The sequence below is a fragment of the Cryphonectria parasitica genome (genome assembly GCF_011745365.1).
Source record: "Cryphonectria parasitica EP155 unplaced genomic scaffold M406scaffold_9, whole genome shotgun sequence".
In the NCBI taxonomy this organism is placed as follows: Eukaryota; Fungi; Ascomycota; class Sordariomycetes; order Diaporthales; family Cryphonectriaceae; genus Cryphonectria; species Cryphonectria parasitica.
In genome coordinates this window covers 2,164,905-2,190,656 of record NW_024468917.1, presented here as the reverse complement: position 1 = coordinate 2,190,656, position 25,752 = coordinate 2,164,905, and the positions used below count along the sequence as shown (strand labels likewise).

Below are 25,752 nucleotides of genomic sequence, written 5' to 3'. Positions count from 1 at the left end.
AGGCCCATCTGAGTCTACTCGTCAGCTTGTTCAGCTATTGACGCAAGGGAGGGGGTAGAATGTTTCAAAACCCCCTCCCGCCTTGAAGATGAGTGTGAGTAGGGTCCGCCACATCCTTTTCTTCCTTTTCTTTTTTCCTTTCCCCCTCGTGTCTTCTTCCCTTTTAAATTGGTATGGAACCCCCTTTTTCTAGTCTGTCACTCTTTGTTTCCTCTCCCTAGAATCTTCAGTCTCTTTTAATGACAGTGACAAGAACCATGCATGAGCGAATGAAGATGGCAACGTCTTCTTGGCACGGCTAGGGCTCTTCTCGAGGATCACCCCCCGGCCCCCCCCCCCGGGGCTCCTTTCACAGCCCGTCCTTCCATCTTCATATTGACGAACGATCATGCAGGGTTACCACGCCGCCAATCTCTCGCTCTCTTTCTTTCCGAATTGTGGCTGCAGGACGACGCCATCTTCTTGAGCATCAATCAATATGATGCTGCTGCATGGACATGTCTTTCCCGCTATAGGATGAACGAGGATTCCCATACCTTCTAATTTTACCCATACGTCAGGGTTGAGAAGCAAAGAGATCTACTACGCACGGCATCCCCACTTGGTCAAGATCATTCCAAGATTTTTTTCTCTCTTTATTTTTTTTGGGGAAAGAGGAAAAAGAAAATCAAGGTAAAGATATATTAAGCTGCCTCTTCCCAAGTTTCTGATCGCAACTGGGAGATATTAATGATAATGAAAAGGAAATTAGAAAAAGAAGGCAAGGAGCGATTCAATAACGTGTTTGTTGAAAACAGACAGACGATTACGCGACCTGGCGTCTCTTCACCCACAATCATCCCATCCGTTTGGCCCCAACGCCTCCTTCCTCCTTCCTCATTACATAGATCCCCAAACTCCCCAAATACAGGCCCGAATGCCTTCTCCCTCCCAATTACTCCTTGAAGAGTTCAATTAATAGATCACAGTCCGAATCACCCATGACCTTATTTTCCCAAGATACATTCCCATATCACAACGCCTAAAGAGCGCTGCAGATCGAATGAGAAGTATCGTTCCCAAGTCTGGTGAAGAAGCAGACGTGACCAAACAGAATGAGGGAGGGAAACCAAACCAAACCAACGCCCAGTAAACAAAACCAAGAAACAGGAAAAAAGGACAGTGCGCTTTGGGGGGGGGGGGAGGGTATTCCCCTTTGCCACGGTGTTACTTCGTCCGTGAACTTCCCGCCCGCGCGCACACACGCACACACGCATACACGCCTAAGACGAAGCGGAAGAGAGCGAGGGAAAGAGAGAAAGACATAGGTCTGTTTGTCTCTGCTTGCGCCTCTCCCCCCCCCCCCCTTCCCTTCCCTCCACATCAGATGACGATGCCTTCCTCCTTCAGCATAGTGACATCCATGCCAGCCGCCGTGGCAGCCTTGAGCATGGCCTCGCTGAGTTTTCTCTGCCTCTCCATGGCTTCCTTCTCTCTCCTGGCCTTGGTCTTGCTGGAACCGCTGGGAGCGACACCCGTCATGAGCACGTTATGATCACTGGGCGTGTAGTTCACGAACCCAATTTGTCCACCGCATCCGCTGTTACCACTGCCGTCCAGGTTGACGCCACCGCCCATGTCTCCTAGGGAGAGCCCTCCGGACAGGGACGCACCGGACACGCTGCGGCGCGAGTGGTGCCCGGATCCGCGCCAGCTCGAGGTGCTCCGCCGCTTCTTGACGGCGTGTGTCTGCACGTCGGAGCTGGGGGTAATCAGGTCCGTTGTGGACTTGCGGTGCGCGAGGCTGTTCATGGCGCCGCTACCATTGTTGAAGCTGATGGAGGCCTGGCGGCGGGTGGAGGACCGAGAACGGCGGGTAGCTGCGGCGCCGATGTGACCGTGACTTGCTGAGGTGGGAGAAGGGGACGAGGAGACTGAGCTCGGCTGCCGCGTCTTGCGGGGCGACACGCTTGTGCCGCCGCCTGGGACCTGGTGGTGGTACCGGGCCCCTGAAGACGGGGCGCGTGGTTTATGACGACGGCTCGGTGACGTTTGGCCGTTGCCTGTTGTTGTACTCGCAAGGGTGTTGTTGTTGTTGTTGTTGGTGGTGGCGGTCATCGCCGTGGGTCCTAGCCCGTAGGCGCCGTGGATCGAGTGCATGCTGCCTGGGGCGTGCTGCTGGTGCTGCTGCTGCTGGTGACTTGGGTCAGGGAAGGGATACACAGACGCCTCGTGGAGAGGGATGCCGCTGTGCGTCTGGTGGATCTGAGACGAGAGGAGAGGGGCGCTGTTGGGTGTTCTTGGCTGGGGCATGTGGATCATTAGGCCCGCGCCCGCGAGTTCGTCCGACCCGGGCGTGTGGTGTGCCTCGGCGGCATGCGAGACATAAGAGGGCACCTGGATCGTGAGATTGTGGTGATTCCTGCTGCCATGTGCCGCGCCGTCTCCTGTGGTGTTGTGCTGTGAGGAGGCCGCCGCCGTGGTGAAGTCGAGGCTGCCGCTGTCCGATGCAGGGTCCGAGTTCCAGACATCGACAACGGTGCCGTCACCGTGGAGGAACGGCGTGGTGCCGCCGCCCATGTCGTACGAAGAGGCCCACGCTACCCCGTTCAGCCGCCACGGCTCACTGGTCGTGGGAAAATAATTGGCGGACTCATCGCCTGACCCGTCCGGTTTGAGGTTTGGCGTGGCCAGGGGCGTGTTTGGGATGTTGGCATTGAACCCGACGCTCCTTGCGTTGATGCGCGCCGCAGGGCCGAGCATACCCTCGGCGCCTGAGAAATCAAAGAACGGATCCTCCATCATGCCGACAGCGAAGGGGTTCTGAGACGGTGTGCCGCCTTCGCCGCCACCACCACCGCCCCCGGTGCCGGGCCCGTGTTGAACAAGGGCTGAGTTGTGCGACATGTCCGTCAGCGGCGGCGAGATAGGCATGCCGTCCCACATGGGCTGGCTCTCGGAGGCCAGGCGGCGGGTAGCTTTTTGAGCGGACTCCATGTGTGAGGGGACCACGCCCTGATGACCGCTGTGGGCCTTGAGAGGGCCCTGATGAGAATTGAGGCGGCCTCGGGAACCTACAGCCCGGCGGATTGTGGAATATATGGACTCGAATCTGCGCTGCGAGCTGGCTCGGATGGTGTGCCTACCACCTGTCTTGTTAAGGTTGCATAGGTCAATGTCGTCTGCTGCTGGTGCGAGCTGGCCAGTGGCTCTTCTTGTTCGTGTGGCTGGGGTGTTTGTTGTTGTCAGGGGATGACGAGGAGGAGCAGGAGCAGGATCAAGAGGGCCATGTGCCGCCCGAGAAGGAGATGCAGATAACGAGGAGGACATGGGTGGTATAACAGTTACCACCGAGGTGGCAGCAGCAGCAGCAGTCGATGACGGCGCAACAGTACGTGCGACCGTGCCGTGGGGTGAGTTCACGGCTAGACCCTCTAGCCTGAGCAGCTCAGAGTCTGAGATGGAGCCACCGGCGGGCTGGTCCTGCGCGCCCAGCCCGCGCCGGCCACTAAGGAGCCGTCGCCTTTGTTCCACTGTCTCAGGGTTGAGGTGGCCGAGAACGACGTGGTTGGTTGAGCTACACCTGCCGCCAGCCTGCCCTGGATCGCCGCCCTCGAGACCGCGCGGAGCTGAGTTCCCTGCCGCGATCTGCTGGTCCTGGTGTGGGCCCATCTGACAGGGACGGTGCGTGTGCGGCTGCTGCTGCTGCTGCGGCTGTTGCTGCTGCTGCAGATGGTTCGTCACCGACCCGCCCGACTTGGCTGATGCCGAATCAGAGGAGCCACTAGACCCTCCTCCATACAGGGAAGGGGGGGAGTTTGTGATCGACATCATGTCGGCTGACTCCTCCGGCGGGGATGCAGCACCGTCTACCCTGAGGCCTACCGGGTGATGGTGTGAGGGAGGGGGGGAGGAAGAGGAAGAGGAGGATGGGGGAGACAAGGCTGACGCGGGACGGGACAGGACTTCCCCTGCTAGTCTAGCCTGTTGTTGTTGGTAGTGGTGCTGGTTTGGGAGGAGGAGAAGTTGTTGGTGTTGGTGGTGGCGAGGGTCTGTGTCTAGCCCCTCCTCTCCATGGATGGGTACGAAGAAGTTCTCATCTGTGCTGTGACCCTGCTCATGACCGTCGGCGCCCTCCCTCCCAATGACCACGTACTGGTCAAAGAAGTCGGAAGGCGGTCGAGACTGTTGCTCCTGCTGCTGCTGCTGGTGGTGGTGCTGAGCAGGGTGCCCTGTCGCAGGACTGCCAACCTCAGACCCAGGAATCGGCGACGAGGAGAACTGGAAGAAGTCTTCTTTGTCTATGGAGAAATCCATGGTGTGGGTGAAGGGCATGCCTGACTCTGGAGGGGAACAGGTCCTCGTTCCTTTGGGCCCTTCTCCTTGGCTTGTTTGCCGTAGTTTGGCACAATGAGGAGATGCTCGAGCCAAGGGTGACGGTGACAGTAAGGGGGAGGGGTGACTGGTGGGCCAGCTAGTAGCCCTTAGAGTTTGAGCTGTAGTGGGCTGCTGCAGTAGACGAGGTGGTCGTCGATAGGCTGCTACGGTTATCCTCCTACCACACGTTGATACCTGTGCTGAACTGCTGCTGCTGCTGTTGCTGTCGCTGTTGCTGTTGTTTTTGTTCTGGTTCTGGCGATGACGATACAGGTAAGGATGATGTTTCTGAAAACAGTGATGAGGAGGTGTACGCAATGGACGAGGGGAGATGTCCGGAAACGAATGCCATGTTGAAGAAGGGGGGAAAGATGTTTCTTCATTTGAGCCCAATGGGGTGGTATAAGAGGGAAAAGAAGCCTTTTCGCAGATATCCATGGCAACAGTAGATATGCAGGAAATGGATCTTCAATCAAAAAGGGAAAGAAAGAGTTTGGCCGTGGGGTTTGTTGCTGTTCATAAACTGGTAGGGATGGCAACTACTGGAATGTGCTCCTTCCTTTTTGTCTCTTTCCTTCCTTCCTTTGGTCCCATCAAAGCCATTCTCTTCGAACAGGGTATTGTCATTGATATTGCGGGGAAGGGGCACACCGAGACAGGAACCGAGTCCTTTTGACATATTTGTTTTCCTCCTTTATTGATGCCATATTTGCTAGCTTGGCAAGCAGAGAGCCTATTTGAAAATAAAGAATTGGGGGGAGGGGGGCCAGGGGGGCGCAGGGGAAGGAGGCGCAATTCCTCGTTACCATAATATTACTATCATAGCACAGCAGCACCCTTTCTTCCTTCCCTACAGTCAGCCTATTGAGCTGCGACTGATCTCGTGCTGATGGAGGGGGCCGGACAAAGAACCCTTCGATGTGCTGACTGCGGGGGGGGGGGCGCAAGTCAACCGCACAAAGGGATCCTAGACCACAGGTCCTTTGTGATAGCCCTTTCGGGAGAAAGCCAGCTTAGCATCTCTCCACTCGCGCCTGACGAGGGCCAACCGGTACTACTTCCGTGCGAACCAAGGAGGACCTTGGTCTGGCAGGCAAGCAGGCAAGCAGACTAGCAACTGGCTAGTGGTACTTTGTATCAAAGAAAGTCTGGGCGGCTGCTCTGGAATGCCATTAGGGAGCCATCGATCGATCTAAGCACCCGAAGGAGGATGGAGGGTCTGCCAAGCCCTCTCTAGACGACGATTTCATAATGGTTACTGAGGAAAACATGTGAAACATCACCAATGAGGTAGCCTCGATCGTATGCCCATCAAAAAAAAAAAAAAAAAAAAAAAATCCCCATTCAGACTTTCCCCCCCCCAGTGAGCAGTAGCGTATCTCCCATCGTCGGGGAGATGGATGTGCCATGTTGGGAACGTTGCAGAGTCGTATCATGTTAGGTTCACATGGCATGACAAAATCAGTACAGAAGTAGCAGCATACCAACGGCCGTCTGTTCTGTTTTGGGCGCTTAGGAAAAAGAAGTCACTAATACCTAATACTATACGTCCGTGGGCGAGGTCAGCCTGCAGGGAGCCAGAGGCTGTGGACAAACCATAAGGTCTGAGAAAATAGATGCACGAGGCCTTGCTCAGCCTTCAGCCCTACGGAGAGAAACCAGAGAAACGTGCCTGGTCGTTTTGAGACATGGCTGTGGTTTGGAGGGGGGCAATGAGCAGGTACGACGACCTGCAGGGCGTTTGGGCCCTGCAACTCTTATTCTTGGGGGATCATATGCAAGTTCGAAGCTGATGTTAGTAAGTCAGAGTGAGCAGGACTGCTTTTTGTCAAGGATGTGCCTTCTATCCAACAATTTGCCACTTTTTCTGCAGGCATCATGAAGCTTTGGAGACGGGTGGAGAGACAACTTTCATTTGTAATGTTCTTTCCTGAAGTATCTTAGGCCCCTTCAATGCTGGACTGAAGTACTAGTGCATTCGTTGCGCTCTCCAGGGTTTGGACGGTGCTGACATATGCATAATGTAGGTGAAAAGTATGCTAGAATGCTAGAAATAAGGCGCATAAAACTTACACGCCGTTCAGAAATAACCCCAACGCCCACAGTGAACCCAAAATGCAAGGGGTATATTCCCAGAACTCCATCCACGCCCAAGCAACACGCCAAGCCAGCGAAGGTACGAGACGAACAAGAAACAGGAAATAGAAAGAGAAAAAGATAAGAGGCTGTGGTAACTTGCTATTGTGTAGTCGGAGTCGATGTGGGGCCCAGGCTCGCTGCTGCGGGAATGGCGGCATTGCTCGGCTTGTCACGCAGCTTGGTCCGCTTGCGCATTCTAGGCTTATTCTTAACGAGGTTCCGACAACGCAGAGCAGTTTCCGTTGATGATCGATACAGCGGCTGACCGCTGCTGTCGAAGCCGATAGCTGCGTTTTGACGACGAGTGGCCAGATATTCCTCGATAGACTGCCTGACGGACTCTGTATCGCGGCTTGCGTGTTCATCAACCTCGAGGCTAGGCGAGTCGACTTCCATGTTCTCGCCAAAGTTGAGTGTACGGATCACGTCTGTGCCGGACGATAGTGATGGACGCGCACCATACTGTGTTCTGCAGCGAGTCATGTCCCCCTCCTCGACACCTTTCGTTTCTCGCGAGTTTTGGCCAATCGTGTGGAATCTTGATGACATTCGTCGTCGTAAGCGCCTGTTGTTATCTGCGATGGAAGCCCGTAGTTCGAACGAGTCTTCATCGCTGAGGGGTCCAGCTGCTTTCTCAACCACAGCTGCGGATACGGACGGCACGTTAAAGGGCCGGATCTCTGAGGATGCAGACGGTCCTTGATATGCTTGATCCACTTCCAGCGGGACAACAGCTGTGGTCGTCGACTGCGGGGCGGGGCCAAGCTCATCATCTGATGCTCTGACATCTGGCCGAGGTGGACTGCTGCAGGCATCGAGGCGCAAACGCTGTCTGCTAAGTGCCAAGGCAATAGCGTCTATGCTCGTAGTGCTCTCGTGGGGTGAAGGCGATGTCCCCAGGCATGCACAAGAGCCTGCTAAGTCGTCGGGCTCGGGTAGTGTCTCAGGCGATCGTTGCCGTTGGTGTTCGCTTTGCCGGGCGAATGGCGTGGGCGAGGCCAGGGAAGTCCATGTGTCGGCAGAAAGCTGAATGCCATCGTCCTCGTCCTCATCTGCTGTTGCCACCTCAATTCCAAATGGGTTGTGCGGCCCACGAGCATAGTCTCCCTCGGACATGACGGTGCCCTATCCCACACAAGTACGTGGTGATGGGTTTTTCCACCATCCGGTTGAGCGGCTTCTCTCTGATCAAACTCGAGGATGGACAAGACGCGGACGGGACGGAAGCCCCCAAGTGGGGCACTGGGGCACGAACCAGAAGGGAGAGAAATCGTCTAAAGAGGTAGCTGGGCTAACAACGGTGGCAAGTAGCTCGAGTAGAGAGGGGATGTTGGTACGAGGCAAAGCTGTTGGAGGGAGACAAAGCGATAAAGCCGCCAGTCCGGCGTGCGTAGCGCAAGCGCCGGTCGGGGGATTGTTGTTGGGGTTGAGAGGTGAGGAGTTCAGCCCTTAGCGTAAGGACCAACGCCGTTGTGGCTTCCAACCTTGTGCCGACGTCACCTTGAGAAATGGACGAAGGATGGCTGTTTATTCAGGAATCAGATCGCATCAGCAGAGGACAGAGGACTTTCTCTTTCTCTCTCTAGCTCTGTGTGTGTGTGTGTGCGCGCGCGCGCGCGTGTGCACTGGACTTATTGAGATCAAGTCGCACGAAGGTGCGAAGTGGGGGCTGACTCAAGTCTGTCCTCGTTCTACACGGTACTTGTGGTGGGAGGCTCTTCTTCCGTTGGCTGCTGACATGTTACTGTTTGTTGGTCGAGAGACAGATATGTTGGTGCATCGGATGACTCGTGGTTAGTTGAGACGGTTGTCCGCCGAGTCGAGAAAGCCTTGGGTTATTGTGTCGTCGAGCTTGGAATGAGACCGAGAAATGCACAGAGACGGATTTTGGCCGAGGTGTGCGGGCAGGGAAAGGAAGACGTTTTGAAAGAGCCCAGCTAAGCTTGTCGCGCGAACTCTAGGCTGGAAAGACTATACAGGGAGCCAGAGCCAAGGCCAGGCCAGGCCGAACAAGGGCCAGGTCTGGCCAGCAGCATGGGCGTTATCACACTGCGCTCTAAAACGTATAGTACATAGTATAGCAACTATTATTATAGGATAGCGTCAAAGCTACACTCAGCACATTCCAAGCCCGAGAGAGAGGCCGCAGCAGTTCAATAGCTAAATCTATACAAATATAGATATTATAGGAACAGGCAGGGTGTTGGGATTGGCAGTGAACGCGGAAACACGAGATATTACTTTTCCCAAGAATGGACTTATTATCCTAATGACCTCCAGGGCAGAGAAAAGGCATTATCTGTCAGCTCGCCTATACGTCATCTGATATCTGATGTCGAACGCCCTTCCTGCCTAGCAAAGACTAGAGGCCCCCCGATGAATAAGCCTTGAACCAGTCTGTGGGCTCAGGGGATTTAGGGCGTCCTGCAGGCGCCCTTGGGACTAGGGATTTGGAAGTGCTGGGCCCGAAAAGTACAGACACTACTGCACTACAGGGTCCCATCTGTCCTGTGGGCCCCCTAAGGCAGAGCAGCCACTCAGCACTAAGAGCCTAGAGGGCTGCAGCCTGCGTGTTGAGTGACAGGGGTAGACACGTCACAGTGCATACTGCACGAACAGCCAGTATATTACCAGAGAACGTGCTAATGCTTGTGAAATGACCAAACTAACCACAGAGCCAAGGTATTATAATGGCAGTACTATACACTAAAAAACCCCCTTTCGGGCAGCTCTCTGTACCTGTAGACTGGGCAACCATGTTCTGTTAAAAAAGAAAGAGAAAAAAAGGGAGGAAAACAAAAAGCAATGGGTTTTACATCTCTTTTTGTACTTCAAGACTGTAAAAGGAGCAAGCCATGGTCGAAAGAGTTTTTTCTTCCTATATTATAGAGCCCTAAATAGCAAAAGGACAAGAATTGGGCAGACAACGTACTATGGCACTAATAAAGTGCAAGGCAGGGCAGGGCAGGGCAGGGAACGTTTCCTTCTTTCCTCTACATTGAAACGCGTGGCTCTTCTCTGTACTCTAACCAGTCGAGACTCATGTATAACATCCCGAACCACGTTTTTCCCTTACTATAGAAATCTAGAAACGAGCGACGCAGTAGATGTAGTGTAAGTTGCTATTGTCGGTGCTGTGCTCTTCCTCCGCGGCACGAGCTGGGTAACAGTCGCAGCTTGTACATTTCCGCTGCAGAACTACTGCGGACCTGCGCCACATTCTCACGGGGTTCCAGAGTCTCGGGTCTCTTGACAACTTGACAACCCCGTCCAAAAGCCACAGCCGATCTTCCCTCACCCACTTTCAGGGCTCCAAGAGAAGTGATCATCACTGACCCGCTTCCCCAGTCAGATTTTCTACAGATTTTCTAAGAGGTCGGCATGAACCCGCAACATGATCTTCGGTCCCGAACGAGAATGCTTGGCATGGGTACTATTTTCTTATCTCGGATGACATATCTTGCTTGCCCTCTTTTCGTTCTCTTTTGTCATAGATCAGCGAATGTCAACTCCACAGAGGGTCATTCCAGCGAGCCTCACGCGGCTCCTCGCGATGACAACCCTGCACTTCGCGGCACGTTCTGAGACATGGGGAACAAAGGACCGGCGTGATTCGGTGCTTGCTGTTACCCAAAGTGTCCGAACAATCTCTGTCCTTAGCCCTTGGCTACCTCTAAAGACACTCGACCCTGCTCGATCTGGATCCGTGTACTAGGAAACTAAACCACAAAATTTCTGAAAACCTCTTGGCTGGGCGAACGATCGGTGGAGATACGAACGGTCCGGCACGCTGTGCAGTAGGGAAGGCATCTACAAGTGTCTGCATCCACAAATGCTGCCAGGTAAACAAGAAGGGCCGAAGGTAAGCGTTCCTTCAACGACGACAACGACACAAGAGATTCTCGGACCCGAGGACAGCAGCGATGGAAATCAGACAGGATCGTCCGTCCGAGTCATTACTGGAGAGCCTCAATGCTTATCTTTTCAACGTTGAACGTACGGAGCCGCTCACATCCGGAGACATACCGCACTTGTGTCGATAGCACTTGAGCCAGAGATAGAGAGAGCTTTACAGCATTGCGAGCGATTCAGACTCGATCGGTTCATCGTCGCCAAACCACCGAGAGATCGCAGTTGCTGAGTTCTCATGACTCTGTGCTTATCAGCCCTGGATGACTTCCTGAGAGGGGGTAAGTCCCGTCGGGAGGGGCTCTGTTGAGCCCAAGAACTCAACGACAACGGCTCGCAGTGTGGGGTCGAAAAATACCATAGTAGCCGCTCAGTCTCGAGAGCGCGCCATCTCACGATCGCCCCCCCCCCCTCCTTACAAGCCTGATCTCCCGCGTTATCACCTCATGCAGGGTCATACGCTCATCCTTTTTCCTAAATTTCGAGGACATCCAGCTGCAGATCGTGCGACCCCCCAAATGCAACGACTGAACCGTAGATCTGACGCGGCTCCGCATCCTGGTTGTGCCCTATCCGACGACTATCACAAGAGAGAGGCAGCGTGAAGTGCGCTCATGAAGGTGGTGCCTTCGTCAGAGCTGCATTTGATACTTGCGCGCTGCCAATTCCCATTGTAAACGTGGCTGCCATGAGGAATATGCAGTCCGCAGGACCGGCTGGGAACCCGCACACCGATAGACAGTGATGGGTAGCAATGTGACGCACGAAGAGAGGAGGGGGTGGGGTTGATGGCGCAAACATCCCTTTTTTTTTTTCTTCTTCTTTCCCCCCCCCCCCCCAAAAAAAAATCGCAGGAGGCAATGTGAGTGTCTGCATCTCCTCGGAACTTGGAACGCGACGGCGGGAGATGATGAGCTCATCCAAGCATACGGGATCATAACTGGCTGCATGCGGCTGACATTGACCGCACTAGGACACGGTATGGGGTTGAAGATGAGGCTCGAGCATCTCCAACCGTTCACCTCATGAGACTGTCTCAGTAGCGCGATTAAAGAAAACTTTCTATTCTTGTCTTTAGCTTCTCACCAATGCCAACCTTTCGAGACCTCTTGTGGTCGGATCCGCATCGTCCAGCTAAGTGCGGCTAGGTCTTGTCCCGGAGCCTGGGCCGGGTTTTTCGCCTTCTCCTTCTTGGGGGATGTACTCACCATGGTATCTCCGCTGGGGAGAAACCCTCTCTGTCTTTGCTCGCCACATGCCGTTTTCTTTTGTATTTTTTTTGTTTTCACGTGGTTCTTGGCAGCGGCGTGTCGGGGACTCGATGGGGTCGGCGTTCAGACTCTGAAATCTCTTTTTTGACCCAGTCGCATTGGGAAATATGGAAACCGCATTCGTCTGGCTTTCTTCCCTTTGACCCTGAGGCTGCCCCGCGAGCTGCCTGCTTCGCTCCGCGGGGTGTCGACCAATACATTCATTCATCCATCACTTGGAGCCAGGATGCAACCTTCCCAAAACGCAGTAGACCATGCTATCACAATCGCTTCGCCTGGGCTGGCCCACTGGGACGGGACGGTGGAGATAAATCGCAACGGTACAACAGGTAGAGGATAGCGGCCGGTGTAGTCATCTCGTAGTCATCTCCTCTCTCCCCCCCCCCCCCCGGGTCTCTCTGCGGGTCGGTGACCACTGATCTCCTAGCTTCCTGTGCACGGCGGGAAAGGACGGGACTGGTCTGTACGCCAGACTCCGTGGAGAATGCATCGAGTAGACTACATCTCCGTTTCCGGAGATGGGAAGGTTAGTTACATCGGAAGCCATTGTGAGGTACCTCGAGTAAACGCTGCGGGCAAAGAGCGAAGGCTAGCTACAATGGTACAACGGTTACATTTGCATAGTCTTGCAAGACGTTTGCTTAGATGAATAGAGAATCGATGTTGTAGTTGTTGGAGGGTTTCGAGGGAGTGTGAGAAGACCCATCCCTCGATCAAACGAGCTGCGCGTTCAAGCAACTTGTTCATGAGGCTGTAACATCGGCCGAATCATTCTGAAGAAAATGGCAAAGCAATTGTTGGTAGAAGAACGTGATTAATTGTTTATCCATCATCCAGTGTCAGACCACCTCCAGTCTGAGGAGTGAGACGTCTACTCTGTCTTCGCCTTGTCTTGCAGTTCTCACAAGAAACAATCTGCAAGACATGAGAGTCAGAAATAGAGACAGATAGAGAGACATAGCAAGAGACATTGCGACTTTTGTCGTGAAAAGCAGCAGTATACTTCTGATTCAAGATTCGACATGTCAGTTGCGACCAGCATCTATATCGTGCCTTGTGCCAAGCCTTGTCACCTTTCCTTTCACGCTTCTGCGGATCTTTTTGTACAAGAATATGGCTGATGAGTACGAGGATAGCTTGTGACTCCAAGTGGACATTGTATCTGGTGCTCTAGTGAAGTTATCGTGGGGATAATGGGTATCAGGTTTCCGAGTCTTTGAACGTGCGAGGTCTTGTTCACGTATTTGAATGCCGTGAAGTCTCCGCTTAGGCGTGCCTTGTGATCACGGACTGAACATGTCTTCCATTATTCTCATAATAATGGGCATGGACTTGATGAAGATTTATTGAGGATTGCATTTCCGTCTTAGTCAAATCCTTCACATCTGCACTATATCCAGGTCTTCGATGTTGTAAGGTGAGGATATACATCCTCATCCTCGCGCCCCGGCTTCCTCCTCCTCCTCCTCCTCCTCCTCCTTCTGCTGCTGCTGCTGCAGCAAATTAGCCGCCCTGAGCTTCAACAGCTTGCTTATGATGCTCAACAGGACCTGCATGCTTTGTGCCGACGGGAAGAATACGGCGAATCTCGCCCTAGACCCTCTTTCACAGAGGAGTTCCTCTTTCTAACTCTATCTCCCTCTCCTCCTACTCTGACCTAGCTTCATTTTCGTGGGTCAAATGGCCCTGAACAGGGTATGCTCTGGAACATCATCAAACGGGGCAGGTCTGAATGCGGCGTCCATCAATTGGCGTGGCCAATCCATCCAGTCCATATGGACGTCCAGGTAGCCGAATATAATGTCTAAAACAATGTACTGGAGTGGTGTGATAGAGCAGGGATGGCAGATCTACTTAGGGAGGAAGAAGAATTGAGTTGTAGCATAAGCTCAATACTAAAAGGACATGTAGTATTTCTCCTTGGGGGAGGGACAAAGAGCGTACATTCAAGGGTGTTTGGTCCGAGGGGCCAGAGTTGGAGCCTGGAAGTATCTTTCTTGGTATATGTGCATGTCGAGGCTCTTGGATGGATTTAGTATTTGATTAAGATCATCCTTGAAGGACTGAAGCACGATATGGGGCCTATCACGACTTTTATGATCATCGACCTTGCTTGAAGTGGGTGTCCTAAGTCCTCGCTTCCTTCGACACCTGTCTGTTCGATCATTAATTAAGGAATAGTAGCCGTTCGATCGAACATAAGATGGTTTTTGGAATTACCCCTAGCAGCACTAGACATGAAAAGAATCATAGTATGAATAATCAGGGCGTTCGCGGGGTGAACGTCTTCAGGGAGTCCGTCTCCGGACCTCGGTTTGTGCGATTCTTTGGGTCATTCAGGGTACTATTGGACTCGGGCCATCTACAATTTGAACATAATTTCTGTGCGTGGTCTCTTCAGGAGCAAAGGGATGAAGTTGGGTAAGTAGAGCAGGGAGGGCATGCAGCCTACGGCTTCGTTACGTCTCACGCCTCAGAGCCAAGTATCTGAATCAAAGTCTTATTTTTCTTTACTTGTAAAAGTTCAAAAAGAAGTGAAGAAAGAGAGAGAGAAAATAAAGGAAACCAAAAGTAGAAAAAAAGCAATTCATGACTTTGTAAAGATACCTGTTGCTGAATTGTGTGACAAGCTCGTTGGATTGGACGTCAACAATAGCTGAAATAGTAGGGAACATGTATGTCCTAGCGAAATTTGGGAAGCAGTTAGAGCGAGTTGAGTTGCGATGAGCCATAATTCTCGACACACTGGCAGCTAACAACGAAGTAGATGGATGGAACGCCATGCCCTCGTCTTGATCATGTCTGGTAGTACTTGCTGTCGTGAATTAAATTCGTTTGCTTCAGGGAGGTGCTTGGTTTCTTGGATCTTGTTGTGGATATTCCCATAGGACTCTTTCTACATATACACTTTGCTGATGATGTGAGTTGTCTCCAGTACAAGCGACAGATATTTGGCTTTGGTAATCAGAACTACAGAGCAACATCACCAACCTGTTCGGTTCCAACGAGATTTATGTAACTAGGTAAACTTGCGTTCTATCTACTGCGGACTATCTACTAGAGTTCTGACAGACCTGACTGTCATCTCATAATTTTATAGGCCCCTGGGAGAAAGTCAAAAATCACAATTCCCAGCTCACAGGCGCAGCCAACGCCCAGAACCTTTCAGTCGCTGAGGACTCGAATACATGAAATATTGATGCCAAATATTGGCTGATTCGTAGATTCTAGCAAATCATATCGTTTCCATGGCGATTCCATAGTGGATCCGTGACGGAGGGTGACCAACATAGTAGAGTCCTCGGACTCGTAATGACCTTCCAAGAGGTTCAGCACCATGGAAATTAGGGAAGATGGGGCTGGTGAAAGGGCAAGGCATTGCTAGTAATTTTCTATGAATGAGAAGGCCTACAATTTCAGGTTTAATGTCATCAAATGATATATTTCTGCTTACTATACACACCGTGGTAGCCTTCAAGAGACGTTAGAGGTTGGAAGGAGGTCAGTGCAGGGGCGGCCCGCCGTTGGTCCCACAACTTCGGGAGGGTGTTGTTAGTGTAAGCCCCCGAACCCGGCTCCGCACGGGAGGATCATCCCCTACTGTCATTTTCGCTTTTTTTATATTTTGATTTTCACAAGCTTCCCGACCCCACCACAAACCCACTCGGCCATTTTGACGACACGAGGACCACCAACGAGCGCGGCCGTCTCTACCGTTGGGCCTGCTCGATCTTATGTCAAGGCTCGCTTGAGATGGCATCAGGCTGGTTCGGCGGCCGATCGATTGAGCTCATCAAGGCGCGGTCGCTGCTGGTCAAAGTGCTACCCACACCGGCTACTCTGTCGGAGCGTCGAGCCGTTTTGCACGCCCTGCAACGTCATGGCCCAATCGAGGTTTTCAAGAGGCTCACTGTAGGTGTCACGAAGTTTTCTCCTCATCACAACCCACCCCCTTTTTGGCTCGCGCGAGAGCTGACGAGATATGCTCGCGCCAACAGGAACATAATACCTTCGTCTGCGCCCCCACCAGGACAGACGTCGCCAACGAGCTCATCAAGGCCAGCCCGCTCAGATTCCGATTCGTCTCGGAACCCCTACAGTCCATTCGTGCCAAGTCTGCGCCGGGCGCCGAACCCGTCGATATTGCGGCGCCGATCGAGATCCACGAGTCCGAGCATGGCTACAGTCACGATCCGGCGGACCATACCTCGCCCGAGTCGACGACAACCTCCGATCCGATCACAAACTTCACCATGTACATCCACCCCAGCCAGAGCTACTATGAGCACAGGACGGCCATCAGGCTGAACCCGATCCACGGGCGCTGGCCCAAAACCCTCGAGGAGGATCAGGACTTTGTCTACTCAGCACTCAAGAAAGTCGTGCCTAGGAACGTCGCCCAGAACGGCCTGTGCGACTGGCAGACGGGGGGCCAGCTGATGGAAGACGCGAAGCTCATAAGGACATCCCAGACGGCCGGGAAGTTGTGGCACATCATGGAGCGCAGGATGCGGAGGCAGAACCGCGCAGAACAGGGCGAGGCGGAGAACGAGCTTGTGCTCTGGACGAGCCTGGACGAGGCCAAGATGCGCCGGGACGAGGAGTGGCACCGAGCTCTCCAGGCCAAGAAGGAGGTTGCTGGCCCTCGCCCAAAAACGGATCCCGCTCCCGTAGATACCGGTGCGTCGCCAGAATTGACAATAGCGTCTGATGCTCAGCAGCCCGCTGCAGAGATCTTACCATCCAGTACGCCGGCGGAGGCTCTACATGCCGATGCGTCGAATAGTGTAACGCCGGCCATGGCGCCAGAAACCTCTACCGAGGAGAGCGGTGCGCGCCAGCCTAAGACGCAGGCCGCTCCGGTGGGCACTGACCTTGGCTCACCGATGAAGCCATGGCCTACAATTCACAAAGAAAGAAACAAGACTAACACTGCTCGCCCAAGCACCAAAAAACCACCGAATACGATTGGGGCCTCAGGCTGGAATCGCCGTACGCGGAAGGCTATAGATGCGTCGGCCCTACGGGTGCATTATTGGGCACGGGAGAGCATTCCCGTCGGCGGGCCCGTGAGGTGGAAACGTATTCCTCTCAATGCCGATGCGGTTGACGATAAACCTTTCAGTCTGGAAACTTTTCAGCCGGTCAGAGGAACACCAGACGGCGACTCCCCACAGCCCACAGCGCTTGAATGGAAGGCCCTCGACATCAAGCAGCAACAGGAAGACAAAGAATCGCTTTCATCATCGGATCTGCCGCCCGTAGATGGCAAGAGATGAGGCCCTCTTGCACGTCTCTGATGACAATGCAACACAAGCCATGATGAGACAAAGCACCTCGACGGCGGCGGATGATCTCAGATCGTTTCAGTGGGGGCGATTGAGATGGTGGTGCCTGTCTAGGCGAAAAGTGAATAAATGGCCGTCTCAGACCAGTCTCAACCAGAACTAACACAGCGAGGGATACGACCAGGGCTGGGTGCATCACGCTACAGGCCTTACTGTTTCGGCACCGTCAGATCGATCAGACCACGTCGAGACCACCTTGTAAACATCAATTTGTGGTATTGCTTGCAGATGCATGCACACACATGCTACTAAAGTGGTTCGGTTCCAGTATCCAGAAGCCGAGGGCCATGCTGTGTGGACCAGGCCACGTGTGATGGGAATGGGATGGACGATCTTCTCGTGGTAACGATGACCTCGGCACTGCGTGGCTGCCTCCAAGAAAGATATGCGCCCATCGATGACTAGAGACCAGAACCCACATTACTACAAAGGCGCATTTTCGCCGAGGGGTGTGGAAAGAGAGCAGGAGGGGGATAGCTACAGCAGCTAGGCAGCTGAGCTTGAAAGAGATTGAGTGTCAGCACTGTGCCGTCATTTCCAGGGGGCTTGAAAACAGGGCACAATTCGCTTTTTGCGCGCGTGCCTGGGCCAACCAGGAGTAAAGCTTGGAGGACGGGTTGCCAAGGCACTACGTCACCCCACGCAACGCCCTTTTACAAGGGTCCAAAAACAGGGTCTGTCAGACAGTCCAATTTGGGTTTGCAATACAACGTCACGACGGCCCCGAGACCCAGGCTCTGCCACGCATTTCAAGTAAAAATGTGACCTGAAGCAAGACTTGCAGTGGCTGGGCTGCGCTTGGGGGAGGAACAGGGCGTGAAAAGGGCTATGACGTCTGACCATGGTTTACGATGAGACCTCGAGGGGAACACCCCCCCCCCCTGGGGGCTTATGAATTCGTGGGCGATCTGCCGATATATCAAGAGGGATCTTCCCCAGGTCTTGGGATGAACAATTCTTATTCTTCTCTTCTGTATCCATCCATCCATAATCTTGTAATTCAATCGAGTTTCAACGAGGTGACGAGTCTAGGCTCTCTTTCCTCACGGTCCAGGTCCAACAGACATCCTCAATTCCACTGTGTCTCCAAACCAGTCAATCACTCTCCGACAAATCAAACAACATGGCGGTTACGGGCTTCCTTCACCATATTGGAACATTTTTCCTGTTCGCGGCGACGATCCTGATCCTCATCACAACCATCTCCGCCCCGGTTGTAAACGACATTGGCCTTCTCAAGGTCACCCTGGGCAATGCCACGAATTCGCACTACTCTGAAGTGTCATTTGGTACATTTGGATACTGTGTGCTCAACACTGCGTACGTCTCTTCTCTCTCTCTCTCACATACTCTCCCCTCTCTTCGAGAATCTGTGTCCTTCCAAAAAGAAAGGAAAAAAAACGTGATTGAAGCTTGCTCTAACATCACAACCACAACGACAGAAATGACAACCATGACTACTGCACCCAGCACCACGTAGGCTACGACGCAGCCGACGTGATGGCCAGCATCGACGATACGTCCTTCTCGGACGCCTCGCGCGACACAGCCAACGGCCTGACGCACGTGATGGTGCTGCACCCGATCGCGACGGGCATCTCCTTCATCGCGTTCCTCCTCGCCCTCGGCGCGGGCTTCTTCGGGTCCTTCCTGGCGGCCATCGTGGCGGCGCTCGCCTTCATCGTGACCATCGTGGTCATGATCATCGACTTTGTCCTGTTCGGCATCATCAAGGACCACGTCAACAGCAGCAGCGACGACACCTCGGGCTCGCACGCCAAGTTCAGCGTCGCCATGTGGACGATCCTCGCCGGCGCCATCTGCCTGCTGATCGGTGCCGTCATTGTCTTCTTCACGTGCTGCTCTGCGCGCCTGCACAAGAGGAGAGCCAACAGGAGCAGCGTTGCGGCCAAGAGCGACTACGGCACGGCTACCACCTCGCGCCGTCGCCGTTGGTTCTAAAAGGGCTTTGATCTCCAATGGGATCGTGGCCTCAAAAACAATAATAAAAAATGGTGGGAGAGGAGATGAAGAGAGAGGGAGAGCATTGTTTTAGCAGATGAGGCTAGATGCGATAATGGGATGGGATGGCATGTTCAGGGTGGCGTTCTAGGTGCCGCTGGACGATGACTATGTGTACTGCTGCGCATTTCTTTTTTATTCTTATTCTTACGATTATTATTACTATGATACCTCCTTAGCATGTAAGTGCTTACTTAGAAACGATACAATATTGTCATGAACAACATGTCCATTTTTTTTTTTCGGGATGTGAATGTATAAAGTATTGTCTGGTGTCTATCATGGCTAGCCACGGATTTCACATATTGCTTGGTGGCGTTTGTGTGTATAGAAATTTGGGGGTAAGAATCGGTACAGCAAGAAACACATTGGAATAAGTAATCAACAGGGTTCTCATCACCTACCTGAGTTGTCTATAGAAGGAGAAGAGAAGAAAAAGGAAGGGTGGGGCTTCGTTAGAGGTGTGATCACAAGACAGGGTGCGCGCGGCACGTCAGAAGACGTACTTCCCGTTGGTCCTATTCCGGCAATGATTTCCTCCTACGTTTTTCACTACATCTCACGTCTCAACCTCATCAACCTCTCTCTTCCTCTGTACAACCTCATACGCATCTCATGGTTCTGCCATGGTCTGTGTCCATTTCTTGGCTCTTCTTTTTTGATTATGAGCGACTGCATACTTAGCCTTATGTAGATTTTATACATATTCATTTGCTTACCATCCTTTGACCTGCGTTTCTTCCTCTTCCTCTTCCTCCTCCTCCTCCTCCTCCATCACCGCCACTTAAGATTTCACAGTCTGGTCAATCTTCAAAATGGGTCTCGCAGACATTTCCCGCCTCAACAGGTACAACCTCTCCACCCTCCGATCCTCTCCGGCCTCAGAGATCTCAGGCGCCCTCGGCGACCTGGGCACCCTCCTCCCGCTCATGATCGCCCTGGCCCTGCAGTCGTCCATCTCGCTCCCCAGCACACTCGTCTTCTCAGGCCTCTTCAACATCCTCACCGGCCTCGTCTTCGGCATCCCTCTGCCCGTGCAGCCCATGAAGGCCATCGCCGCCGCCGCCATCGCCTCGCACGCCCCGCAGCCGCACGTCCTCGCCGCAGGCGCCCTGGTCGCCATCGCCGTCGGCCTCCTCAGCGTCACGGGCCTGCTGCGCTGGCTGACACGGCACATCCCCGTCCCCGTCGTCAAGGGCATCCAGCTCGGCGCCGGCCTGCAGCTCGTCATCTCGGGCGGCGGCGCCATGCTCCTGCGCCTGGGCTGGGCCGACCAGCCCCTCGACAACCGCCTCTGGGCCCTGGCCGCGTTCCTGCTGCTCATCTTCACCGCCCGCGTGCCCCGCCGGTTCCCCTACGCCCTCGTCGTCTTTGTCGTGGGCCTGCTCCTGGCCATCATCGCTCTCGTCGTCTCAAGACAGGACAAGGATGATGAAAAAAACAACCAACACCGGCTCCCCGCCTTCCGCATCTGGCACCCGTCCGTCTCCGTCCCGGCCTTTGGCGACGGCCAGGCCTGGTCCATGGCCGTCGCCCAGCTGCCCCTCACCACCCTCAACTCCGTCATCGCAGCCGCCGCCCTGGGCTCCGAGCTGATGACCTCCCCGCCCTTCCCGGCCGGCTGCCACACCCCGACCGTCACCGAGCTGGGCATCAGCGTGGCCCTGATGAACCTGCTGGGCTGCTGGTTCGGCGCCATGCCCGTCTGCCATGGTGCCGGCGGGCTGGCGGCGCAGTACCGCTTCGGGGCGCGCAGCGGCGCCAGCATTGTGGTGCTGGGGACGGCCAAGCTGCTGCTGGGGCTGCTTCTCGGCACCACGCTGTTGGACCTGCTGGACTCGTTCCCGAGGGCTGTGCTGGGGATCATGGTGATTGCGGCGGGGCTGGAGCTGGCAAAGGTCGGGCAGGGGCTGAACCATGGGGCTTCGGACCTCTGGGAGGATAGTGTGTCTTCCTCGTCTGGCGGCCGGGTGGACCATGACGGCGATGGTGACGGCGACAGTCATGGGGGTTTGGTGGCGGCGGAGCGGGGGCCTGACAAGAGGCCGCGCGAGCTGTCTGACGAGGAGAGGATGGAGCGGTGGACCGTCATGCTGATGACGACGGCGGGGATTCTGGCGTTTAAGAATGATGCGGTGGGGTTCCTGGCTGGTATGGTGACTTGGTATGCGTATGGGGTCGGGCGTGTGCTTGAGAGGCGGTGGGGGGATAGGAGAGGTGAGAGGGAGCCGCTGCTTGCCAGGTAGAAAAGTTACTTATGATGACGACGACGGTCAAGATGAAGAATTGCACGTCGTGCATTGAATAACAGTTACAGTCATGGCCAAAGTCACAGAGATGAGCAAATGGTAATGACAGTACCCTCCTGAGAGAGAATTGTTTTAAGTAGAAAATATCATCAGGTAATTCATTTCGTTCATACGGTCAATGGTATCTTGTAAAACACACAGCCTTCCCCAACAAATGAGATACAACATAACAAGAGAAACAAAAGAACAAAGACAGAGGGAAAAGGGACAACGGCCAGTCCTTTTCGTGAGTATGAATTTCTTTACATCATATCGTCTCAAACCACGCTCCCCGGCGCAAAAGGAGGCTGCTTGCCCGCCTTGACCAGGTCCACCACATTTTTCTTCGACGTCTCTCGGTGATGCTCCCTCTTCAGCTTCCCCAACAGCAGGTAGTTGCTGATGCAGAACATGCTCGTGGAGAACAGCAGCGTGCCGGCCTCGACGGCGATGGTGACATACGACGAGATGCTCCACCACATGTTGTGTTGCACCTTGAGTATAACAAGGCATGCGATGAAGCCGGCCAGGGAGTGCAGGATGAGGGGCAGGTAGATGCGGTTCATGAGCCAGATGTAGTTGCGGCGCCAGCAGAGGGCCAGGTAGAGCATGCCGAGGGCCCCGACTCCGAAAATCGCAAAGCACGCGCCCAGGAGGCCCATGGAGGGGACGTCGGTGTAGAAGTCGATGGGCGGCACTTCGCCGCTCGTTTTGCCCCAGGGGGATGGGCTGCAGAAGTTGGCCGGGGCCACCACGAACGCCACGAGGATCATCCACGAGAACACGTTGGAGAGGATGTTGTGCGACCTGGGAATCCTCTCGATGCTCAGGACCATGTTGATGTACCGCGTCGAGAAGCTGCCGCCACGCTGGTGGCCAGCACCACTAATACCACCACTACCAAGACCACCACCACCAAAAACACCGCCACCGCCACCGCCAACGCCGTCGAGTGGCACAAAGGCTGGGCGCCCCAAGCTGGGTAGTGATCGAGGCGAGAGCGGGTGTGCTGCCGGCGCCCTCGAGGCCGACTTCTCCTTTGTTGGGCCAGGGCTCTCGGCGCGGTCATTTGCCGGTGCCACGGTGGTGGTGGTTGTGCTGCTGCTGCTGCTGCTGCTGCTATCCCCGCTGCTGCTGCGCTGGCTACACCTGGAGCTCGGAGGCGGAGGCAGGGGAGCGTCGCGTGGCTGGGTGTAGGTCGTCGTGAAGGCCGGGTTTGTGCTGATCCGTCGACTCTCGGGTTTGAGCGGCACCCGTGGGAGCGGCCACTGGGGTGTCGGTGGCGTATGATTTCCCGTAGATGGCCGCCATATCGACGAGACTTTCTGTCGGGCTGGAAACAGCCAGCTTGCTCGACTGTCTCTACTCCTCCTCTTGGTCTTTGGTGTGTTTGGAGGAGGCCCTGAAAACTGGAGGAGCGGCTGTTGGGAGGGGCTGCTATAACTGGGCGTCACAGGTATGGGAGCCTGGGAACCTGACTGCCGGTTCATGGCGGGTGGATATCTCACTTTCTAGGCGAGGAAGAGGCTGCGAGGAGAAGAGAAAAGAGGTAGGCAAAGAGAGAGAAGCTGTGTGCATGTGTGTGTGTGTGTGTGTGAGGAAGAGAGAGAGAGAGAGAGAGAGAGAGAGAGAGAGAGAGACAGGGTGGAATAGACGAATGAATGAATGTCTCTCGTACGGATTAGTAAAGAGAGGAAGCACCACCTGATAGTGTGTAAGTGATCAAGGATGGTGAATAGGTGAGTTCCCAGCGAGTAGTAAACAGAGCTGGACAGAATCCAGCAACCGTGTAAGGGTAGAAAGAAAGAAGAGAAACAGACAGCCCAGTCAGGAGGAATGATATGGAATGTTATAACATGATCAGGAGAGAGCGGATGAGTGCGGAAACAAGGTCAAGGAATGGGGCCGAGTGGTGTGGGCAGGATTTGTTGGGTGGTGCTGAGGTAAGAATAGTCTCTATGAAGCTGACGGATATCTTTAGCAAGTGAGTGGGCCAGGGATGTAAATCGTGGCCTAATCAAGGAACGGCAGAGAAGAAGAAGGAGAAGAAGAAGAAGAAGAAGAAGGAGGAGAAGAAGAAGAAGGAGGAGAAGAAGAAGAAGAAGAAGAAGGAGAAGAAACAAAAATCCAACAACACGATCAAGATTTACAATGTAAGAAGTAACCAAACGGGATAAAGCGGTCCATCGTATATCCTGTCGTAGACCTTTCAGAACAGAAAGGTCGGACTGGGGGCGAAAGGGCGGCAGGTAGATCTACTACCTCCAGGGAGAAGACACAGAGAGGGCGCATGTACTCGTTTCGAGGCGCCGGATTGCTGCGCAACATGCTATCTTCTCCGTCTCAAGCCACCTTGACTAACAAGAATTTGGTTTTCTTCAGGAAAGTTACCACCTATTCCATCTCTCCACCCGCTGGAAGGAAGAGGGGATGACGCTATGGATGGTGACCGAGCTCTAGCCTAGACAATAACAGCAATAGTAGCAGCAATCATGGTCATCGTGACCCCAATCCTCATCCTTACCCTCACCCTCACCCGCATCATTGCTATCATAATCATCAACCACGTGTGGCGCGGTCCACTTCCCCAAGACCGAAGAAGAAGTCAGCCAGAAATATTGGGGAGAAAAAAGAAGGAGGGGAGGGGGGTTAGGTTCGAGCAGTCTTGAGTGGGTGGCTCTACAATGAGGCCTTTTGGAGCGGGCGCAAGTGACGTTGTGTGTAATGGTGGTAGTGGTGGATGGTTGCGTATAAATAGAGTGTGATGGGCATGCAGGATCTGGCCAGGCCTGATCCTTCTCGAGAAACACATGCTTGTGGGTCTCTGAACTGGGCAGGATGAGATGAACCACGGGGGCAATGTTGAGAGACTGGAGAGGTATAAATAAAATAGTCGAGCCCATTTTCGATAACTTTTTCGCCTTCCGCCTTGCCTCGGAAAAGAGGAGAACAAGAGTCCATTGTCCAAGCTGAGCTGACTGAGTCTCAACTTTGGGACATGATCATCTCTCAGCCTCAATGCTGTCCACTACCGACGGGAAGCTGACTAGACTAGAGGACATCGGCTATAACCATCCGCCCCCAAAGTTAGGACGCAAGTTCCCCGTATTCCAGAGCAGGATGGTGTGGCTCCTAGGAGTAGAAAAAGAAGAGCTTAGTTCTAAGCCCTGATCTTGGATATTGCGCCTCAATCTCTCCCTGCCAGAGGTTATGAAAAGCCATCTGTTTTTCCGACAGCCTGGAGTTGACTGGAACTGGAGTGATGAGAAGATGGGCCTGCATTGAAGAAAAGAGAAGACAAAAAGAAAACCCAATTGTGGCCCCAGAAAATAAAAATCAAGGATAGGGTGACTCAGATCAGCTTGACATCTGCCTGGAATAAGGGAAGGGTTCGAGAAGTCTAGTTCTGTCATCTGTTGTTCTTGATGATGGGAGGAGTCATGTCATCGATTGATCGATCGATCGATTGATTGTGACCAACTCACAAAACCTCAAAACTTCAAAACATAAGAGGGAAAAAGATCAGATCTTGCTCATGTACGCATTCACGGTCTTCTTGGGTGCGCAATGCTCATCAAATATGAAAAAGAGATGTTTGAGTCTGAATATTTGCCAATGTGATTTTGCTGTTGAGGGTGAGAAAGAAAAAACGAAGTGAGTGGAGGATGTCGGGTCCTTCTTTCTGTTTGTCTGTCACAAGCACTGATCCAAAAGTTGACGGCTCGGGCAAGGGTGGCATGGTCAATCATTCACACTAAGCATCCCCTAGCAGGTGGCTCCTGCACTCCCCGCTTCTTGCCTTGAGCCAATGGCTATACCTTTGAGAACTTTTAAGCGGGGCAACCCAGCCGCTGGCCAGGATCCGCAGCGGCCGGCGTGGAAAGATTGTAGAAACCCCAGTCTCTCGTCATGGGCACTTGTCTTTGCGGATGATAATCGATATCGACTTCTTCCCAGAACTTCTTTCCTTCTTCCGCCAACCACACACTCCACGCCTTCAGACAGCACACATACACAGGCATAAGACAAAACAAAGACAGCAACCCAAATCCAAGATCATCCAACTTGTCACCCCATATGGCCTGCAATGACTTCGTCCGAAGAGCAGGAAGGCCCCAGTGGCCAGCCAGACACCAACATGGCTGACCCCCCAATGTCGACCTCAACATCCATGATGGCCCCCGAGGCAATCCCAACTGCAGTCCTCAGCCCGGCTAAGGACACAAATGAACCTGTGGCTGTATCCACCACACCTGCACCTGAGCCTGCTATGCCTCCACCTCCACCTCCACCACCGCCACCGCCATCTCCTCCACCTTCCCAACAGCGAATAGAAGAAACCGAACAACCTCCTGCCACGCAGGCCCAACCCCTTCCCCATAACGATGCGCCTGCACCTGAAACCCTCAGCCCCAAACC

At 53.8% G+C, this 25,752-nt stretch overlaps 8 protein-coding genes across 8 annotated transcripts; 4 read left to right on the top strand and 4 right to left on the bottom strand.

Moving 5' to 3' along the window:
- Nucleotides 1-668: 668 nt before the first annotated feature.
- Nucleotides 669-1,887, bottom strand: M406DRAFT_358451 (uncharacterized protein). The gene has a single exon (XM_040923900.1). The coding sequence runs from the start codon at nucleotides 1,789-1,791 to the stop codon at nucleotides 1,363-1,365; it is 429 nt and encodes a 142-aa protein (XP_040772009.1). The 5' UTR covers nucleotides 1,792-1,887; the 3' UTR covers nucleotides 669-1,362.
- Nucleotides 1,888-3,333: 1,446 nt separating this feature from the next.
- On the bottom strand, nucleotides 3,334-4,544 carry M406DRAFT_358450 (uncharacterized protein; the record flags this gene model as incomplete). The annotated part of the gene is made up of 1 exon (XM_040923899.1): nucleotides 3,334-4,544. A coding segment is annotated over exon 1 (981 nt), but the record flags the coding sequence as incomplete, so codon positions are not given.
- A 2,050-nt stretch (nucleotides 4,545-6,594) lies between these two features.
- M406DRAFT_334642 (uncharacterized protein) lies at nucleotides 6,595-7,611 on the bottom strand (the record flags this gene model as incomplete). Its single annotated transcript, XM_040920961.1, has 1 exon — nucleotides 6,595-7,611. The coding sequence occupies one exon, from the start codon at nucleotides 7,609-7,611 to the stop codon at nucleotides 6,595-6,597; it is 1,017 nt and encodes a 338-aa protein (XP_040772007.1).
- Nucleotides 7,612-14,987: 7,376 nt separating this feature from the next.
- On the top strand, nucleotides 14,988-16,954 carry M406DRAFT_108355 (uncharacterized protein; the record flags this gene model as incomplete). The annotated part of the gene is made up of 4 exons (XM_040915294.1): nucleotides 14,988-15,002; nucleotides 15,147-15,176; nucleotides 15,315-15,587; nucleotides 15,674-16,954. The coding sequence occupies 4 exons, from the start codon at nucleotides 14,988-14,990 to the stop codon at nucleotides 16,952-16,954; spliced, it is 1,599 nt and encodes a 532-aa protein (XP_040772006.1).
- A 1,056-nt stretch (nucleotides 16,955-18,010) lies between these two features.
- On the top strand, nucleotides 18,011-19,264 carry M406DRAFT_324608 (pali-domain-containing protein). The gene is made up of 2 exons (XM_040919892.1): nucleotides 18,011-18,343; nucleotides 18,466-19,264. Exons 1-2 carry the CDS (start codon nucleotides 18,147-18,149, stop codon nucleotides 18,983-18,985), a joined length of 717 nt encoding a protein of 238 aa, XP_040772005.1. The 5' UTR covers nucleotides 18,011-18,146; the 3' UTR covers nucleotides 18,986-19,264.
- An 807-nt stretch (nucleotides 19,265-20,071) lies between these two features.
- On the top strand, nucleotides 20,072-21,468 carry M406DRAFT_324607 (uncharacterized protein). The gene has a single exon (XM_040919891.1). The coding sequence runs from the start codon at nucleotides 20,089-20,091 to the stop codon at nucleotides 21,289-21,291; it is 1,203 nt and encodes a 400-aa protein (XP_040772004.1). The 5' UTR covers nucleotides 20,072-20,088; the 3' UTR covers nucleotides 21,292-21,468.
- A 143-nt stretch (nucleotides 21,469-21,611) lies between these two features.
- Nucleotides 21,612-22,214, bottom strand: M406DRAFT_268040 (uncharacterized protein; the record flags this gene model as incomplete). The annotated part of the gene is made up of 1 exon (XM_040917906.1): nucleotides 21,612-22,214. A coding segment is annotated over one exon (603 nt), but the record flags the coding sequence as incomplete, so codon positions are not given.
- A 975-nt stretch (nucleotides 22,215-23,189) lies between these two features.
- Nucleotides 23,190-23,793, top strand: M406DRAFT_334637 (uncharacterized protein; the record flags this gene model as incomplete). The annotated part of the gene is made up of 3 exons (XM_040920960.1): nucleotides 23,190-23,276; nucleotides 23,331-23,486; nucleotides 23,716-23,793. The coding sequence occupies 3 exons, from the start codon at nucleotides 23,190-23,192 to the stop codon at nucleotides 23,791-23,793; spliced, it is 321 nt and encodes a 106-aa protein (XP_040772002.1).
- Between the last annotated feature and the right edge of the window lie 1,959 nt (nucleotides 23,794-25,752).

Excerpts from the sequence above, each read along its gene's own strand:
- M406DRAFT_358451 (XM_040923900.1), bottom strand. The coding sequence starts at position 1,791 with ATGAACAGCCTCGCGCACCGCAAGTCCACAACGGACCTGATTACCCCC.
- M406DRAFT_324608 (XM_040919892.1), top strand. The coding sequence starts at position 18,147 with ATGGCGGTTACGGGCTTCCTTCACCATATTGGAACATTTTTCCTGTTC. Across the intron at positions 18,344-18,465 it reads TACTGTGTGCTCAACACTGC|AAATGACAACCATGACTACT; the intron begins GTACGTCTCTTC and ends CCACAACGACAG.
- M406DRAFT_324607 (XM_040919891.1), top strand. The coding sequence starts at position 20,089 with ATGAAGGCCATCGCCGCCGCCGCCATCGCCTCGCACGCCCCGCAGCCG.